General features: G+C 52.9%; 1 protein-coding gene across 8 annotated transcripts in view; it reads left to right on the top strand.

Moving 5' to 3' along the window:
• The window catches only part of B3GAT1 (beta-1,3-glucuronyltransferase 1), an 89,582-nt gene extending 70,995 nt beyond the window's left edge, over positions 1 to 18,587 (top strand). For 2 of the 8 annotated variants that reach the window (XM_030505400.1, XM_030505398.1), the window contains 6 exons: positions 6,516 to 6,634; positions 6,788 to 6,934; positions 9,043 to 9,551; positions 11,599 to 11,895; positions 14,724 to 14,838; positions 15,815 to 18,587. In XM_030505400.1, the coding sequence (XP_030361260.1) occupies positions 6,631 to 6,634; positions 6,788 to 6,934; positions 9,043 to 9,551; positions 11,599 to 11,895; positions 14,724 to 14,810 (1,044 nt within the window). In that variant the 5' untranslated portion in view covers positions 6,516 to 6,630 and the 3' untranslated portion in view covers positions 14,811 to 14,838; positions 15,815 to 18,587. The other 6 variants (XM_030505401.1, XM_030505403.1, XM_030505402.1 and 3 more) reach the window with 6 other exon arrangements.
• Positions 18,588 to 18,813: the final 226 nt, after the last annotated feature.

The following is an 18,813-nucleotide window of genomic DNA, read 5'->3' as shown; positions in this document are numbered from 1 at the left end:
CGAGCCACGGGAGAGGATGGAGCTGGATCCAGGCTTCCACTGCGAGCTGGTGAAACCGGTAGAATTAGTCTTTCCCACTCGGAGACAAACCAAGAGCCAAATCCCATCTCCTTGCCAGGGCTGGAATAGCTCTGGGTTTATTGGATTGGCATATGGGGGCATGGCAAAAGAAAGGAACTCGTTTCCTTCCGAATGCTTCTCAAGTGGGAGATGGGTCCATGTTATTCTGACATGTCAAAGGGTCCCGGGCAGGCAGAGGCCTCGTGTTCACTGTGGAGACAGGAGGTGAGGGAAGAAGGATGAGTGCATCCTGAGGACCCTGCCCAAATCCAGCAAGAGATCCCTTCCAAATGACCTTCCTGCTTCCAAAGAGCAGGTCTGTGGCTGCACTAACGGACACCAAGCACTAAGCAGGGCTTTGGATTTGAGGCTCATCTCTTTAAAGAAGCCACCTAGCAGGGAATGGGAGCGGGGGGTTTTCCCTGCGGGTTGCTGTGATGCTCTTGGCTGTGATTTTTTGGCTGACCAAGGAGCTGAGTGAGCTCCAAGTGCTGCGTCTTTGCTGGATCTGTCCTGGGAGAGGAGAGGAGGCCTGCAGGAGAGAACTGCTGCGAGTCAGCCCTGCCCCTGCAAGCACTGCTGCTGGCATAGAAATCCATCCTGCAGCGCTGAGGGATGCTGAGGTGCTGGTGCTGAGATGCTGGAGGGGTTGTTGCTCAGGCAGCATCTAACAAGGACTTTGGTTAGTGTGGAGTGTGGAGGAGATGCCGTGTGTGTGCATTTACAACACGTTGCATCCCCTGAGCAGGAACACCGTGGCAGCAGATGCTCCTCTCAGCCTGGACGCGTGCCCCCCATCCAGCAACCCAACAACAGGTCCCGCAAAGCAGTTTTCCTTCAGTGGCATCTTCAGGGACTGGTGCTTACAACAGCTGCTGTTTGCAGCACTCAAGGGGAATTTGGATGCCAGCAGGTTGGTTTTTCCCCTAGCCTTCAAAAAACAACCTTTAAGATACTGGATTTTGCTATTGAAAAGAAAGGAATTTATGCTTTTGCAAAGTGAAGCCCTCTGGAAGGTGCTGAGGTGCCCGGTGGTGGCTTGCTGCAGTGGAGAGGGCCAGCTTGCTCACTCAGTCTGCCAGCCTTCTTTTTGTATGCATTGGAATCAGGTTATTAATAACTCTTTTTAAATAGAGCAGGATTTAATTCCTTTCAGGGCTAGGGAAGAAGTCAGTGATTCAAAGTGAGTGCTGGAGGCTGTGAAGTCAGGTCTCGGGTATGGAGGTGCTGAGCTGCGTGCCCTGAGCAGTGGGTCAGTGCCAACCGGTGGGTCCTGCCCCATCTCCCAGCGAGTCAAGAGGCAGCGGTGTGTGGGGCGAGCAGCCTCAGCTCCAGGTCTGGAATTGGGAACATGCTGCAGGGCCAGCAGGGAGATTCAATGAGGGTTTGTGGCTTGCTGGGCACAGCTCTTCATGGGTGATAGTTTCAGGTGCCAGTGTCAGAGGCAGCCCACTGGGTGCCCCACCACCAAGATGGAGCCACACAATCCTACACCCCTCATTCAGTGTATCAAAGGCTGGGGCTTCTCTCCAGCACTGACAACTGAAGGGAACAATGACTAACAACAGAGTAGGGTATTGCAGACTCTGAGACAGTGGCCTTCTGCATGCAGGTTGGCAAGATGAGGCTTGGTCCTTGCATCCCACTGCCTCTCTTATGTGTAACTCTTCCAACCCTTTGGACAAAGCAATTGCAAAGCCTGTTATGGAGCTGTGGCATTTAGTCCGATCATGTTGAAATTGGGTCATCCTTTGTTAATGTCACTTTTTAACATCTATGGAAGGCAGCAGTGAGCAAAATACACAGTGCAAAACACACCACAGGGGTGGAAAGAGAGCCTCTGGGTGGTTCTGACAGTGGGGATGTGGTCTGAGCTGAGCAAAGGAATAACTCAAGGTATCGTGGTGTCACCAGCTTGAGGAGACTTGATGGAGAAGCCCTCGAAGGAGCTACTTGCTGGAGCACTCACTCAGCATTCAACCTTAAAGAAAGTCAGATAACTTCTCATGGGTGTCATCAGCATTTCCCTGAAGAAAACAACTCTCATTTGTCTTTCCCTTTGGAAGTGGGCTGTAAATCCAACAGCTTTTCATCATGATGGAGATGCTTTTTAAAACCCATGTGTGAAGTGCAGCCGTTTATGAAGAAGTATTGAGTGCTGCGAATGCTTTCTCAGCCAAGACCTGTCACCCACAGCTCACCTGGCTTGGGAGGGAGTCTGGAGCAAGCATTGCCAACCTGGAATGACGACAGTGCATCCCTGAGCGCATCACATCTCCTGTGCTGTTCCTAGCTCGGGCCGCCTCTGACAGAGGTGGAGCAGCAATGGGGGAAGATGAACCTGCAGAAGAGGAAGTTCCTGGTGCTTGTTGAAACAAGGCTGGAGCTCCGAAGCTCCAGGGTTTCTGTTTCCCAAGCTGGTGGGTGGCTCATTCTCATTCTGGATATGCATTTTATTACATACACAACTAATCCTGTTTGGAATCCTGTTAAGTTCTTGTTGTTCTTAGTATCCTGTGGCAATAAGTTCCAGAAGCTAATTGTGCTGGTGTTGAGCTCCCTTGATCCACTTTGCTCATGCTTGCTTTAAATTGTAAGTGTTGTTCTGAGGAGATGGGTTCATATTATTTCTTTTTGTGAGCTAATTTGTGGGTTTGATCGCATTTGTTCTTGACTTGCAATTCCAGCTTTGGGATGTACAAATCAGCTCCAGTGCAAGGATGGTTGCGGTGATGTGCAGCCCTCTGGGAGGTCTCAGAGAATCACGGACTGGTTTGGGTTGGAAAGGACCTTAAAGCTCATCTAGTTCCATGGGCAGGGACACCTTCTGCTAGAGCAGGTTGCTCCAAGCCCCTGTGTCCAACCTGGCCTTGAACACTGCCAGGGATGGGGCAGCCACAGCTTCTCTGGGTATTCCAGTGCCTCAGCACCCTCACAGGGAAGAAAGCCTGGAATTCCCTGTGCTCATTACGCAGCTCTATGTTCTGCTTAATAACTAAACAGTAATTAGCTCCACAGCTTTGCCACTACGCTTATAATAGCCCCCACTAAAGTTATGGGGGTTGGAGGCACTAATGGCTTACGGAATAACCAGTGAGCAAGAGGCTTTTACCACCACCTTTGTTTTTAGCCTGAGCTTTACAAACCTTTGCTGCCAAACACCAACAGCTCTGACAGAGGCTTTGTGACAGTGCCCATGTGTGACCCCCCCAGTGCCAGAGCCCTTGTCCCCAGTGTCTGCTGGGCTCGATATGCACTTTATTCTCGTTGGGGGCCATTTTCCAGCAGGGATCAGACCTATTCCCGTCCCAAAGGTGAAAGGAATCCTGTGTTTCGGTTTAGGGACACTTTGCCCCGGGGGAAAAGCTATTGGTGAGAATATACTTTGCATCCTGAACTGTTTATTTGCTTTGTGAAGCTTTTGTTGTAGGATTTGGCTGTGTGTGTTTGCTGTGTCCTGGCTGTTTGTAATGCAAGGAAGTGTTTGGGGGGTTTTGTCTGTGTTTTTCTTACATCTAGGCAGTATTTTCACTCCAGTGACATATATATATGTATACACGTGCTCAATTCAAGCAAGTCTTTAGGTTAGCATGTTCTAAATCACTTCTGTTCAATGGGGGAAAACCAAGGAGCACTCAGCCCCACAGGAAGAAAGAAGGGAAAACTATAACCTGATTGCAGATGGAATCAGTGTTTTCTACAGTAAATGCCAGCACTGAGGCAAATTAACTCCATTTTAAAGAAGAACCTTCAGTGTTTAATAATCCAGCAGGTTCCTAACACGTGGCTCCAGGATTTCTTACAGCTTTTTTATTAGATGAATGCCCTTTTCACATTGTCATGCCTTGACACCATTGCCCTCTGCCGGAGGATGGGGAATCTCTTCCACCATGTGGCACAGCCCTTCTGCTTCCAGCATGTTGGAAGAGATCTCTGCCAAGGAGACTGGTTCCAAATACGCCAAACACCTTTGGGTTAGAAGCATTTTAACCCTCAAATCGCTTAGAGTTGAGCAGGAGATTTGTGTCTTTTGCTGAAAAAAAGAAGTATTCTTTCAGTTACTTCATGTTTCACTTTGTTCCTCCTCCTGCTTTTCCCTGCAGAAAAGGGATAGCAGAAGCCTCACATGGACAATCTGAACCAAGGCAGGTTTGGGTTTGAAGGTATGCACTGGGGAAAGGAGAGTTGTAATGTGATGGGGCAGGGGTAGAGTGAATACCTTGAGGAACATCATCATTTTTCCCATTCTACTTCTTGGCAAGCCTCCCTTGTGCCATGAACAGCAGCAAAAGGCATCATTTAGTTGGGCAACAAGGGAGTTTTGGGCTGCAGGGCAAGCCCTCTGCCTCGGGCCGTGAAGCTGTGACTTCTCTCACCAGCAGTGTACCATCATGGATTTCCTGGCTGATGCTGTTCACAGCAGCAAATGGATTTCACCCTTTAACACATGCTGGGAGGTGGGAGCGTGGCTTTGGTACACTGAGAACTGGCCTCACCTTGTGTTGAGAGGGAACACGCTTGAAGTGCTTTGTCTGGATCCAGATTTGCTGCTGCTCACAGCAGCCCCAAGGGAGTTCTTCTCATGTCCTTCAGTCAGGCTTCTCGGGGTCATCCGTCCACTCAAATCACTTCGGGAATTGACAGTGAGCCTGTGGTTTCTGGGGGTGCAAAGGGAGCTGAGCGTTCAGCCAGCCCCAGGAGGACATGGGGAGGAAGAGTTCCATCCTGGGAAGCCCAGGGTCAGCCTGTCCTGAGCGAGGGTGCTGGCTTGGCAGGAGGCAGGGAAATGGCATCTTTAAGGTACGAGCAGTGTGCTGGGAGGAAGATGCCCTTGACAAAGGGCCGTTTGCTGCATGCCAGCCACCGTGGCAGCTTGCCAGGGCTCTGCATTGACTCCGAGTGGCTCTTTTAGCCTGTCATTTCCTCCCAGCCCCTCTCAGTGCCCGAGACCTTCCCTCAGTGCGTTTGCAGCTAGGTGAGGTGGTCGGGCTGGTCAGAGCTGCCCCTTCCAGCTCTGCCCTACAGGAATGCCCAAGGGACACGCTCTGGATGTAGGAGAGGATTCAAAGTGTCCTTTGTTGAGGCACTGACAGCAACTGCAGGGACAGCAAGGACGAGGCCAGATGCTCTTTCCTGAGGGCACTGTGTGCTTTGGCAGCGTGGGGCCAGCGGGATGTCTCTGGCTCACAGAGCTGGACAGGGCTGCAACAGCAGGCTGGGATGTGCTGGAATAACTCCTCTTCTTCCTCCCTGGCTGCTTTCTCCAGTCCTGAACATAAACAGGGACAAATGTGCATTGCTGGGAGAAGCTCCCTTGAAAGTGGCTGCACAGAGCAGATCCCTGAGCTGTGGAAGCTGTTCCCTGCTGCTTCCCTGTTCTTCCCTGCAGGAATCCTGCCTCTCTGTAGAACCGGGTGTGTTTGCGGGCTGGTTGCTGTTGGAGACCCTTCCAGGGTAGGTGCATGTGATGGGTCCCCAGCTCCACAGACGATCTCTGGCACAGGTTTCTCTATGGTTGTGTCCAGCAACTTGAATCTCACTTCCAAAGGGCAACCCATGGTTTCTTGGAGCCATTTCACTTCAAGTCTTCCACTGGGCTCAGTGCCGGAGGCTGAGTCTACAGCCCAGCCGTCAAGGCATGGCCAGGAGAAATCCAGGTCGAGCCAAATCAGGGATTTGAGCCTGAATCTCTCCAGCACTCCCGTTCTCTGCAGCCCTTCTAGCAGCAGTTTAATGCGTTGCCCCACATGGGAGCAGTGGTACTAAAATGCTACCCATGTTTGCAGAGTGTCCGTTGTATGTGTCCCTGCTAAGTGATGTACTTTGCTTGCCAAGACACCTGGATAAAACACAGTCTGCTTAAATCTTGTATGGGTTTATACTGAAGCAACCTGAGCCATCGTGACAGTTTAACATGCTCCAGCTGCAACATGCCTGAGGTGGAAGAAATGAACCATTGGAAGCCTGGGCTGCATCAGAGATGCCAGTGGGATGGTCTGAGCTGAGGGGAGGGCAGTGATGGGCAAAACACAGGGTCACTGGTTCACTGGAGCTGTATTCCCAAGGAATTGGGCACAGGCAGCCTGAGTGCTCTGCCTGGCCGAGGGAGAGGGTCTGGTGGGTCACAGAACCATTGTGGTCTCTGCTTCCTCCCAGGGGCTTGGGCCTGGCACGTGGTGGTGTGAGGCTTGGCTGGCTGGTGGATGGAAGGGTCCTCTTCTGCTGGGGATGGTTTAGCACTGATGCAGCACTGAGCAGCTTTTGCTTGGAGGAGATGGATGTGAAGGGAAGCAAGGCTCTGGGCACGCTGGAGGCACCTCTCCCTGGAGGGGTGGGACACGTTGCTGGTGCTCAGTGCCCCACTTTGATTTGCTCTTCCGAGGAGGATTGTGAACCCTTGTGCAGCAGCTCCATAGTGCTCTTCTCTGCCTACTCACCTTTGCTCTCTGTTGCAGGTTTCCTTCCACATGAGTCCCTGAGGTTCCTGCTGGCAGCTCCAGCAGTGTGCTGCAGAAGTGCCCGCCTGCTCCCGGGGTCAGCAGCCGAGGCCCCTCCAAACCTGCTTCTGCAATGGGTGGGTTGTAAGCACTGGTAAGACTCACGAGTCGTGTCACCTCCGCTGCTCTCTCCCTCTCGCGTTCTCTCTCTGTGTCCTTGTTCCTTCCTGGCCATTTATTTCTGTTCTCCATGTGCTCTGCTGTTCTGTCTCTGGGGTTCTCACTGTCAGGTAATGAGGAGCTGTGGGTCCAGTCAGTCTTGGAGATGCCGAAGAGACGAGACATCCTGGCTATCGTGCTGATAGTTCTGCCCTGGACACTACTAATCACCGTCTGGCACCAGAGCACCATTGCTCCGCTGCTTGCAGTGCACAAGGGTGAGAGAACTCAAACCAGCCCATGCCCAGTCTGTGCATCCCTCCCTCGTCCTTGTCCCCTCCCTCATTTCATTTCTCCATGGCAGCCATGCTCATCTCAGCTCCCAGTCCATGCTCATGCAGAAGCCTCCCCACTTCTGCTGCAGGAACAGCCCAGTGCCCACAGGGGTTCTTCACACACATCAAGCCCCAAGCCATGGGATGTGCTTACTGCACTTGGAGAGCTCTCCGTGGCCTAAACCCAGAGTTCTGAAGGAAGATGCTTTTCTTTGTTCTTGTTGGATGACGATCCATAGCAGAGGAGTCCCTTCCTGTTGCCCCTGCACACAAGTCAGTTGAGCAGGAGAGCTGCAAAAGCAAGAGAGCAGAGGAAACAAAGCTGCCACTTGAGACAGCTGCTCCGGGAGACGGGGGGCAAAGAGCAGCTCTAAGTGTCCTCAGGAAAGCAGCAAACTGGTGCTTCTGCACTTGAAGGAGAAGGCAAGAGCCAGCATCTCACCTGAGTGTCTGTGGAGCTCCAATGCTACGAGAGCATCAGCTCCCACGCTGCTGGGCACACGAAGCATCAAACAGAGCCCCGGCGCAAACCAGATCGATGCAGGAAGTTCTGAGGGGTCCTCTCTGGCCAGAAGGTCCTAGTTGTTATCCTGCTTTTGGCACAGCAGCAGTATCTACGGGCTGTGAGAGCTCTTGCAGGCTTCATTCTTGGCTTTGCCCTTCTGCTGTGGGTCAGTAAGGGGAGGCTTGTGTGAGGGGAAGAAAGTCACCTCATTTCCCCTTTCTGGTCCTTTTTATGGAGGATTCTCTTCCCTTTTCATTGTCATGTTTGCACCCTTCCTCCAGAGATGCTTCTCCTTTTGCTGAACACTTGGAATTGTCAGTTCAGAGTCTGCTGATGTGCTTTGCCTTACACCAGCACGTGCAGGCACCTCAGCCCTGTCCATCCCTGCCAGATACACATCTCCCTCCATCAACACCATGGAGAAGGAGACCTTCATTCAGTTCAGGGCTGCTATCAAAGTCTATGATGCTGGAAGAGTAACATGCCATGATCCTGCTGGCTCAGATCTAACGTCTGTTCTATTCTTTCTCATCTGGTGGTAGCTCATTTGCAAACCCTATGGCTCTGAGTATGATGGGCCCACTAGAGAGCAGCTGCCTCTGACCCTGAATGGAGGTGTCCCTTCACCTCTGCCAGTTCCTAACTGTAGGCTGTGGTGTTCCTGCTGGTCTGCAGTGGTGTGGAAGGGTGAAAGTCACACCCTGGGAAAACAACGGGGGCAGGGTGAATGGGAATAGCTGAATGGGTAGGATTCTGTCTGCAAGGATTGTGCATGTTTGGATCAGTGTATCCTATGTGCATGCTGTTCATTGCTCACTCTGCTCTGCTGAGTGTGATGCTCAGAGGCTGGTAGGGCCTTCCTGAGGAGAGCTTAGCCAGAGGTGAGAGCCTCTGCAGGACAATGCCTGCACTTACAGGCTTGGTTCCTCCCTCCATTTCTGGATCTGAAGTGCTTCTTTCCCTGCTTCCCCATGCCCCATCCCAGGCCTGTCAGTGCTGCAGAGGCCCCCACATGCTGCTGCTGGGTATCTTCACTGCCTTGGTATTGCCACCAGTTACAGCTCCCTGCCTCCCAATGTTCCAGTGTCCTGTCCCACTGGACATGCTGCCCAGAGCCCTGGAGCTCTTTGGGAATGACACATCATCCATCCACGTTGCTATTTTCTTTATCTAGAGCTAACTGCTGTACAAAAGCCTTGTCTCTTCTGTAGCTTTGCCTGGAAGGGTTGGACCAGATGATCCTTGAGGTCACTTCCAGCCGGGTACTCTCTGATTCTGGGTGCTTGTGGAAGTTGCTTCTTCTGAGCACTCAGGCCTTGCTTGGTGCTGGTTTTCTAACAGCAGAACCTTCTTTCCTCCTGTGCGTTTGTCCCTGATGCCTTTATTTATTTGTGTATTTATGGAAGCCTCCATCCGAGCTTGTTTCCTGTCCTCTGCACCCATGAGGGTGACCTGCTGTTAGCAACCAGCCTGCTGACTCAGTCCGGGGGGGTGCTGGAGGACTGAGTCCATGCAGCTCTTTCTTCTCTCTCGTACCCTTGCTCAGATGATGGTGGTGACTCCCAGCGTGATCTCGCTGCAGGCTTGGACTCCAAGGAATACTGCCTGTCGGAGCGGGACATAGTGGAGGTGGTGAGGACAGAGTACGTTTATACCCGCCCGCCCCCATGGTCAGACACCCTTCCCACCATCCACGTCATCACCCCCACCTACAGCCGGCCTGTGCAGAAGGCAGAGCTCACCCGCCTGGCCAACACCCTCCTGCACGTCCCCAACCTGCACTGGATCCTGGTGGAGGACTCCCAGCGCCGCACGCCCCTCATCACCCGCCTGCTGCGGGACACGGGGCTCAACTACACCCACCTCAACGTGGAGACCCCGCGCAACTACAAGCTGCGGGGGGACATGCGGGACCCCCGCATCCCCCGCGGGACCATGCAGAGGAACCTTGCCCTGAGGTGGCTGAGGGAGACCTTCAACAAGAACAGCAGCCAGCCTGGCATTGTCTACTTCGCCGATGATGACAACACCTACAGCCTGGAGCTCTTTGAGGAGGTAAGACCCTGCTGGGCTCACCTGCAGCTTGGGACGTGGCGGGTAAAAGATGCTGTGTGCTGAGCCGAGGGGATGCTGTGTGCGTCCTCTCCTGAGCTCTGCATCAGTCTGTCTGTCCACATCATCCTGTGTGAAGCGATGGGAACCCCAGTGGCATGAAATCGGGGGGCAGACAGGTTTTACTGTACAGGAAGCTAAGGAGGAGCTGCCTTTCCCTGTGGGGAGGATTGGAACATCACAACATACATGCCCACCCTCCTCCCATGCACCACCCTGGAGCAGATTTCCAGCTGGTACCTGAGCTGATATTACCCACTTTTCTTCTCCACCACCCCTCTGTATTGCACTTGGCTGCCTGTGAATTGGTGTTTGTTCTTGTCTGAGGAGTCCCTGGGGCTTCTCTTCCCTGCTTGCTGTTTGCACACGCTTGCTCTCGTCCCACAGTGCCCGCTGGTTAAATCCTGGAGCTGAGAGGAGCGCGGTGCCTGCTCTGCTCTGAAGGCAGCAGTGCCCTTTCAGAGCTACACCTGCACAGTGCCATGCAGGACACCTCCAGAGCTGCTCTGGGTGCTCTGGCTCTGCCTTGCTGCACACACGAGGAGCATGAGTTTGTGCTTGGTCCTTCTCCCGGAGAGGTGGAGCCCTTCACACTGCCTTGGAGAGGGCTGCTCTTGCAGCAAGGGATGAGAATGGAGGACTGCTTCCTTCCCCACCAGCTGCCAGGTTCCACAGCAGGCATCTCCTATGTATTTGCTCCACGCATGCCTCCTTTCCCTTCCTTGATGGCTTTCATTTTAGCTTGGATAGCCACACGAATATATTTCAGCTTTTAAAGCTGAAAGCAAATCCAGATGAATGCCTTTCTTCCACAGTCCCCTTTGAGGCTGGTTCTGGCAGCATCTTGAGGCAGACACCACACACGAATAAAGCAGAAAGGGTTCCTTCAGTCACCTGTGGGCTTTGCTCGCAGAGGCTTCTCCTCTCTGAGATGTAGCTGCAGTTTAAGGTCACATGGAGCTGCTGAAACGTGCTGTGAAATGCAGAAGACACACACTGTTGTTCCCTGTGGGCAGGGGCTGCTGTTAGCACGTGTATAATGCAGAACGGCAAGTGCCAGAGCTCCTCTGGTCTCGTTTGCTGCAATTAGCAGTGATGAGATTAGCTCTGGGAGATCCCTGATCTGAGAGACTGGGCTGAGAGCAGGATGGAGGCTGAGCCTGGCAGCAGAGCGGGGCCTGGGTGAGTGGGCCTCTGGCATTCAGAGCATCTGCCTTGGCAAGTGCAGGCATCTCGAAGTGGCCCCTCGTGGCTCCTGTCTGTGCCTGTTGACTCTGCAGGGAGTAGAGGCATCCAGCATCGTTCCACTGGGGGTAGGAGCAGGTACAAAGCACCATCCTGCATGCTGGGAGCTTCTGGTGAGGCTCAGCTGGTCCTGAGGTGTGGGCTGCAGCTGCAGCGCCTCGCTCCAGAGATGCTTTGAGTCTTGCTCTGCCTCACAGGCTGAGACTGCCGCTCACACTCCTCAGCTTCCATCCTGCTTCCTAGATACGCCATTCCTGCATTCCCAGCTGGCGCCTCCCTCCCATGGGTCCTGATCTCCTGTGCTGTCCATGTGGGGGACTGATGCCCCACAGCTCTAAAGGCCTTTGGACAAAACCCCACTCTTCAATCTCAGTTATGTTTATTATTGGCAGCTTTGGTTTTAGTGCTGAGTTAATGCCAGCTTTGCAGCCAGGTTGGACACAGGGGCTTGGAGCAACCTGCTCTAGTGGAAGGTGTCCCTGCCTGTGGCAGGGGTTTGGAACTGGATGAGCATTAAGGTCCCTTCCAACCCAACCCATTCCATGAGTCTATGCTTGGCTCAGTGGCTACCCATTTCCAAAGCACTTTGCTTCCGCAGCTCCCGGATGCTCACCCCCGTACAGGTGAGTGATGAGCTCTGCAGCTTGGGAACACAGCGCAGGTTCTTGGCTCCGGAGCTGGTGCTGCCGAGCAGGATGCGGGCTCCCTGCCGGGCGCTGCAGCCCGTCCCTCTCTGCCCCTGCAGATGCGCAGCACCAGGAAGGTGTCGGTGTGGCCGGTGGCCTTTGTCGGAGGCCTGCGCTACGAGTCCCCCCGCGTGAACGCCGCGGGGAAGGTCTATGGCTGGAAGACGGTGTTCGACCCGCACCGCCCCTTCGCGATAGACATGGCAGGCTTCGCTGTGAACCTCAGGCTCATCCTCCACAGACCTCAGGCGTACTTCAAGCTGCGAGGAGTCAAGGGGGGCTACCAGGAGAGCAGCCTGCTGCGGGAGCTGGTCACCCTGAACGACCTGGAGCCGAAAGCTGCCAACTGCACTAAGGTACGGACTGCTCCTCACCCGTGGTGGGAGCGCCCAAGGGTGGGAGAAAGCCGCCTCAGCCCCATCATTCAGTCACTCGCCTCCTCTCTATGTGCAGGTTGGTGACCAGTGCTTGCACTGCCTGTGACAGCACTGTGCTGGGGAAGCTTCGCACACAGCAGTGCTGGAGCTGCTGGTTTGAAGGACAGACATGTGGAACGCGGAGGGTTCTTTTGGCCTTGCCTTGACCTGGTTAGTCACCAGCACTGCTCTGCAATGCCATCCCCTGTAAAGCCGTCATTTACACCTGAGTTGCTCAGATGGTGCAGCACTTGCTGCCTGCACTGCTCCATGCTGGACATGTAGCTCTCTGCTGCAGCTGCAACAGCTCAAATCAGGCTGCTGTAACCTTTTCTTCTCTCGTGGTCTGGTGTGTTTTGCCTATAACACCCATCAGAAAGCACAAAGCACAGCTGAAGATTATTTGAGCTCATTTAATAGCAGTGGCCTCGATTCTCCTGACATAGAAGAAAAGCAAGAGTTATAGGGAGAAGTGAGCAGTATTTGTTACACTGGTGGGTGTGCTCTGGGTGTGCTCTTTCCACAATGCTTAAGAGAGCCTTAGAGACGTGCTAGGAATTTGGGTTAGCAGAAGCGGGAGGAGGCCAAGCTGTTATTCCAGCTTGGGGTCTCTTTTCCTTCGTGTTGTGTAGTCCCCATCTCAAACAACCACCACTGAAGCCCTCCCTGTGTGCTTGCAACCCTGTGGCCCCCTCCCACTGTAGGTCAGCTTGCCTGTTGGCTAATTCCCTGTTAGAAGACAATGATGTCTGCTATGGAGAGGGATCCTTGGATCTGTTCTGAGTGGCAAGGCTGTAAATGATGGGAAATGTAGGGATCTTTAAAGGGGACCTGTATGAAACCACTGCTCAAAGCAAGCCAGTGGAAAGAGCTCTTACCTGCTCCTGCTGGGAAGGAGAATTGGCTGCGGGATTCTTCTAGCACCTGCATTAAGGTTTAGACATCCTGTTTGTTGGCTGAGGAGCCAGTTGTGCAGCCCTCTTTGGCATTGCCTTTCCACAGGAAAGCAGTCCAGTACCTGCAGTGTTGCTGCAGTGGGTGAGCAGGACCATAACAATGGATGAGCAGGCTCTGAAATGCTTGTGGGGGAGCAATAAAACAGGGTTTTGGACCAGCTCCAGGCAGCAGTTGGTCTCTATTGCCTCAGTTGGTGAGATTTAAGCCCTGCACAGGAGGTGATTGCTCACGTCAGAGGCAAATTTGGTCCAACAGCTTCTTGGGGTGCTCCTGTTTAACCAAAGGGTTTGTTCATCCTTTAGCAACAGAACGTGCCCTTGTTTCTTCCCAGAGAGCAGGGCCTGGGTATGGAATTGCAGATCCTTGGATTAACTGTACAGAGCATTGTCATAGCAACAAGAGGAAACCCCCGCAAGGCAGCACACATCAGTGAGAGCAGGTGAAGGGAAGCAGGAAGCTGTAACTCTGAAGGATGAAGCTGCTCCCAGCAATCCAGGTTCTGGGAGCAAAGCAATGAGCGTAATTGAGTCTGGTCAGGGGAGAGTGTTTTAAACAGCTTCCATGCAGCAGAACAGCACAGCTACTAGAGACTGCTTCCCTGTAACCCCCCCTCCAGGAACGCCAGACCACCTCTTCAGTTTATTTGTATTCCAGTTCTCATCCACAGATGGTGATCCCTAAACTGTCTTCCAGTGCCCAAAGGGGCTCCAGGAAACCTGGAAAGGGGCTTTGGGCAAGGGATGGAGGGACAGGACAAGGGGGAATGGCTTTAACCTGCCAGAGGGGAGACTGAGATGAGCTCTGAGGCAGAAGCTCTTCCCTGTGAGGGTGCTGAGGCGCTGGCACAGGGTGCCCAGAGAAGCTGTGGCTGACCCATCCCTGGCAGTGTTCACGGCCAGGTTGGACACAGGGGCTTGGAGCAACCTGCTCTAGTGGAAGGTGTCCCTGCCCGTGGCAGGGGGTTGGAGCTGGAGGAGCTTTAAGGTCCCTTCCAACCCAAACCAGGCTGGGATTCTACATTACATTTTGCTGCTAAGACTGAGGGAAGCTTTAGCAGAAGCTTCAGTTCTAAGTTGGAGAGGGGCTTTAAGCAACATATTGTACATGGTACAGATAGTGGCAGTGTGAGGCCAGCACATCAGAGGAGATGTGTAGGGGGCTTTGAGGTGATCTGGCAGACAAATGCTTGCTGGGTTCTGAAGGGACCATGTGCATGTGGAAGGTGGGGAGTGTTCTGTACCTATATCTCCTGCATCCTGCAGCTCTGAGACAGCAGCAGGCTGGAGCAGCAGGAAGCACTGCTCAGAGCAGTGTCACTCTCAGGTCTCCTCTTGGTCTTGAGTGAGTTTACACATGCTGGTGCATTAGGGAGCCGGTGGCTTCCTTCCAGCGGTGGGTGACAAAGATGCACTGAAAAACTCATTTTACTGTTTCCGAACTGGCCAAGGATGTAGTAATGGGATAACCAACAACCTGAGTAAGGATCTGGGCCTGTGGGGAACACACGTGTGTGACTCTCTGCTTACGAGGGAGCTGCCTTACATCACTGCAAAGGTTGATGAGCCTTTTGAGGAAGGTGGTTGCTAACTCCATGGAAGGAGCAGGTTAATGTCCCAAGACAGCACACTGTAAAATGGGCTGTTTCTGTGCACTCTGCAGAGCAGCAGGGCTGCCTAAATGAAGCTTTATGCAAACCTCCTCTCCGCTCTGAATGCGCCATTAGGCCCCAGGGTAGGTGGTGAAATCGCACCATTGATTGAATGTGCAGGAATATTTGTTAGTGCAGCCAGTGACTTCTGTTGCTTCTTCAGATCCTAGTCTGGCACACAAGGACAGAAAAGCCGGTGCTGGTGAATGAGGGGAAGAAAGGATTCACAGATCCCAACGTGGAAATCTGACTGCGTGGCTGAACGAGACCAACAGGAGGTAAGAGCTCTTGGGTTTGGACGGTCAAAGGAGGAGACCACCAGACAATGACAGGAAAAAAGAGAAGAGCTCTTTTAAAAGTGCCATTTTTCACATTCTGACCTTCCCCTTCTGCAGAACGTCCTGAGACAAGCGGAGAATCTCTCTTTTTTATCTTAAGGACAAGCTGCTGAAAGGGAGAGACCTGCTGAGAGGTTGAGGGGAAGGAGAGAAAACCAGGGAAGGAGAGTTTAGGCACAAGTTACATGGTTAAATAACGAAACCTCTGGCCAAACAACAAGGTTGCCTTATGAACGGTACTAATAGAGCAGTGCAGGGTGCAGGATGTGCACTTAGTCTGCAATTGGCTTGCTGAAGTGAAGGATGGACTGTTCACTCCTATCTACCTCCAGACCATGTTGCTGCACTTCATGATTATAGGGAGAAATAAATGCACAGCTCCCTTTAACTGGAGCGTATAACCAGGCCTGAGGGGAGAGGAGGCTGCTGCTTATTCTCTTTTTCTCTGGAATACAGGGAAGTAAGAGCAGCAAAGGGAAGGGCTGGATGTGCTGGGCAGCAAAGGGAAGGGCTGGATGTGCTCTCAGCAAAGGGAAGGGCTGGATGTGCTCAGCAGCAAAGGGAAGGGCTGGATGTGTTCGGCAGCAGCGTGTTTTCAGCAGCAGTGAGCTCTCGCACAGCTCCTGCCCTCAGGCTGAGGGGCTGGAGCCCTGCCTGCTGCAGTGGCCCGCTGTGGCAGCCCGTTGGCAGGCCCGCAGAGGAAAGCCTGCACTGCACATTAGCTGCACTATATATAGCAGCTTTGCAGAGAGGCCACAGCTCTTCAGCGCTGTCACAACTGCTTGTCACCACCACCCAGTTGCCTAGCAGCGGTACTCCAGGAGCCGGGATGGGTTTTGGGCTAGTTCCAAGGGGTGGCAGCTGACTGCAGCGAGGCAGAAGGGTCATGTACATGCTACTTGTGTCTCTCTTGCAGATCTCTTCATGCACAGCCTGCAAGGTTCCTCTCCACAGCATCCAAGCAGCCAGATGTGCAGAAGCCAAGGACCTCTGCTGACTTCCAAGAGTTCTTAGTGTACTGCAAACAAGCAACACTGCATCCATAGACTGCCCGGGTTCCCCTGCCCTTCCTCCTGGACTCTGAGCACAACCAGACACTGGAGGTGGAGAAAAGCACAGAAAACACAGGACTGCCACCAGCTTCGGCACCAGAGCAGCTGCCTTGCGAGAGGAGATGCTCGGTTTGGGAGCAGTGGATGCAGGGCAGGATGCACTGAGGACGTGGCACTGCTGGGGTGGTGGTTTAGACTGAAGGGGCTGTTTCACAGGACCTGAAGGCGAGGGTGAGGATGGCCACAGGAGTGTGCTGGCCCCTGGTGACTTGTTCCTGAGACACACGTACGTTGTGGCTATGTGTGCCTGAGAGCCTGACCAGCTCTCTGCTCATGGAGGGGACAGCCACCTGCTGAGATGGCACCTTAGCCCTTAATTTTAAACCTACTTTAATCAGTGTTTATTACGCTGCACAAGACAGGAAGGGTTTGGGGGAGGGTGAAAAGCAAGGCAGGTTAGAACAGGCCCAGCAAGTATCTCTGTTCTCTTTGTATTCCCCCTCCTTTCCCTTCATTAGTTTCATGGTTTGGAGGGCACTGACATACCTCTGCGTTCATAGAATGGTTTGTGTTGGAAGGGACCTTAAAGCTCACCCAGTTCCAACCCCTGCCATGGGCAGGGACACCTTCCACTAGAGCAGGTTGCTCCAAGCCCCTGTGTCCAACCTGGCCTTGAACACTGCCAGGGATGGGGCAGCCACAGCTTCTCTGGGCACCCTGTGCCAGCGCCTCAGCACCCTCACTGTAAAAGAAGCTCTTCCTTTTACCTAGTCTAAATCTCCCCTTTTATTTTACACCATTCCCCTTGTCCTGTCCCTCCATCCCTTGCCCAAAGCCCCTCTCCAGGTTTCCTGGAGCCCCTTTAGGCACTGGAGCTGCTCTAAGGTCTCCCCTTCAGGAGCCTTCTCTTCTCCAGGCTGCCCCAGCCCAGCTCTCTCAGCCTGGCTCCAGAGCAGAGCTGCTCCAGCCCTCGTAGTGTTCAAGGCCAGGTTGGATGGGGCTTGGAGCTTGGAGCAACCTCGGGCATGTCAACCACCCCACTGAGCTTGGGGTCACCTGCAGACCTGCTGAGGATGCCCTCCATGCCCCTGTGTCACTGCTGAAGATGCTAAACAGCGCTGGTCCCAGTACAGAACTGTGAGGTTCAGCAGTCTCCTTCTGGACATGGAGCTGTTGCCCACTCCCAGCTGACCATTATTCCTGGATGGATGTATGGTTACAGCATGTGGTTCTCTATTCATCCATGTTAAAGCAACTGGGAGTGGGGTTTAATGAGAGTGTTGTGGCCATACACCATAACCCTTGATCCAGTCTCAAATCCCACTTCATATGAGTGTTAGGTGTGGGATTCTCTGAAGGGTGCTCTTCCCTAAAGCCTCATTTCCACCCTTAAAAAATAAGGTTAACTGCTTAAAATGAGGGATTTAATGATAAAAGCTGATTTTAGGCATACTGGAATGTATCCTTCAGCCCCAGCCCCTTTTTCAGAGCCAGGCCACACAACTGCTGGAGCAGTTCCAGAGGTAACTTGTGATGGATCGAGCAGCACCCTTGTAAAGGCAATCCTGTGCTTATAGTGCTCTTCAGCACCTGGCTCGAGGTAGGTTGATAAACTATCTATGTCAAACGAGTCACCTCTAGTGTGTTCTGAACATCAAGGGACCCGAGATAGCTCTGATGGAAGCGTGTTCTCTGATGAAACTGTGTTTTGCTCCTCAGTGAGACACAGGACTGAGCAATGCAGAAGAGGAACCTGGGTGCTACTACCTTGGTTGGCTCTGTAGTTGAGATTGACACACTTGCTGAGGAACACATTGAGGTACAACATCCCCTTTCTCCCCTTTAACAACACCCAGAACTTACCTCCCCTTTCATGTTGTATTTAAACCTTTGATCAACCCCCCCACCGTCATTGTCCCAATTCCTTCAAAAAGGTCTGAAGCACAATTTTACCTTTGAAATGAGGGGGAAAGTAACCCTGGAAACGTTGTGTATTTCCTCAGATCTCAAACAATCTATTTTTGGTAAGTTATTTCCTCCCACTGTGTATCAAGCCCTTGGGAAGAGTGGCATTCCCCAGCTCCCAGTCCCAAAGCCTTACAGAACTGCTCCTTTAGGTGCGCTGGCTGAAGAGCTACTTGGCTAGAAAGCTGCTGGCTGCTCTATGGGAATGGGGGGTGTTATCTTGTGTGAAAGCAGTAGCCATCTGCACTGCAGCAGATTGACTCTGTTATTGGATGAACCCCCCAAGCTCACTTCAGTCTGCAAAGCCTAGAGTACAAAGAGACACTTGGAAAAGGACTACAACAAGTTTTCCTACCATTGGAATCATTTCCAACTGCTGCGTCCTCTCCCAGCTGCATGTTTGGTTTCACTCATCGTAATTCCAGTCCCTGCTGGGTTGCAACCTTCCCTCCTTGGAAGGGAAAGGCTCGAGTCCTGAACACAACCATACATGCTCCACTGGTCACACCAGCCTGGACCCTTCCAATGTGCAGAGAGGCCACGGTGGTCCTGGGGAGCAGAGCGCGGTGTGTGGGGTGAGAGCAGGATGGATGGAGGGTGGTCCAGCTGCACTGTCCTCAGTTTGAAACAAACTGTACTGACATTTGTTAAATAAAACTATGGTTTCTAAGAGCCAGCATACCCTGAAACTCCATTGCCAGAGACCACGTCTGGTGCTTCTCCCATAGCCTGGCCCCTCTGGTTGCTGGGACACAAAGCAGGGGCTGAGCAGCTTCCCGGAGATTCCCAGCTAGAATTTGATCTCTTCCTCTCGCTGCAGAGAGGGCAGCTCCTCAGTGACTGCCGAGCTGGGAGTTAAAACCAACAGGTCATGTTTCCCTAAATCCTGGGTTTCTCT

The sequence above is a fragment of the Strigops habroptila genome, chromosome 17, assembly GCF_004027225.2.
Source record: "Strigops habroptila isolate Jane chromosome 17, bStrHab1.2.pri, whole genome shotgun sequence".
Taxonomy (NCBI): domain Eukaryota; kingdom Metazoa; phylum Chordata; class Aves; order Psittaciformes; family Psittacidae; genus Strigops; species Strigops habroptila.
Note: the sequence above shows the minus strand (reverse complement) of the source record. Positions and strands in the feature narration are given on the sequence as shown.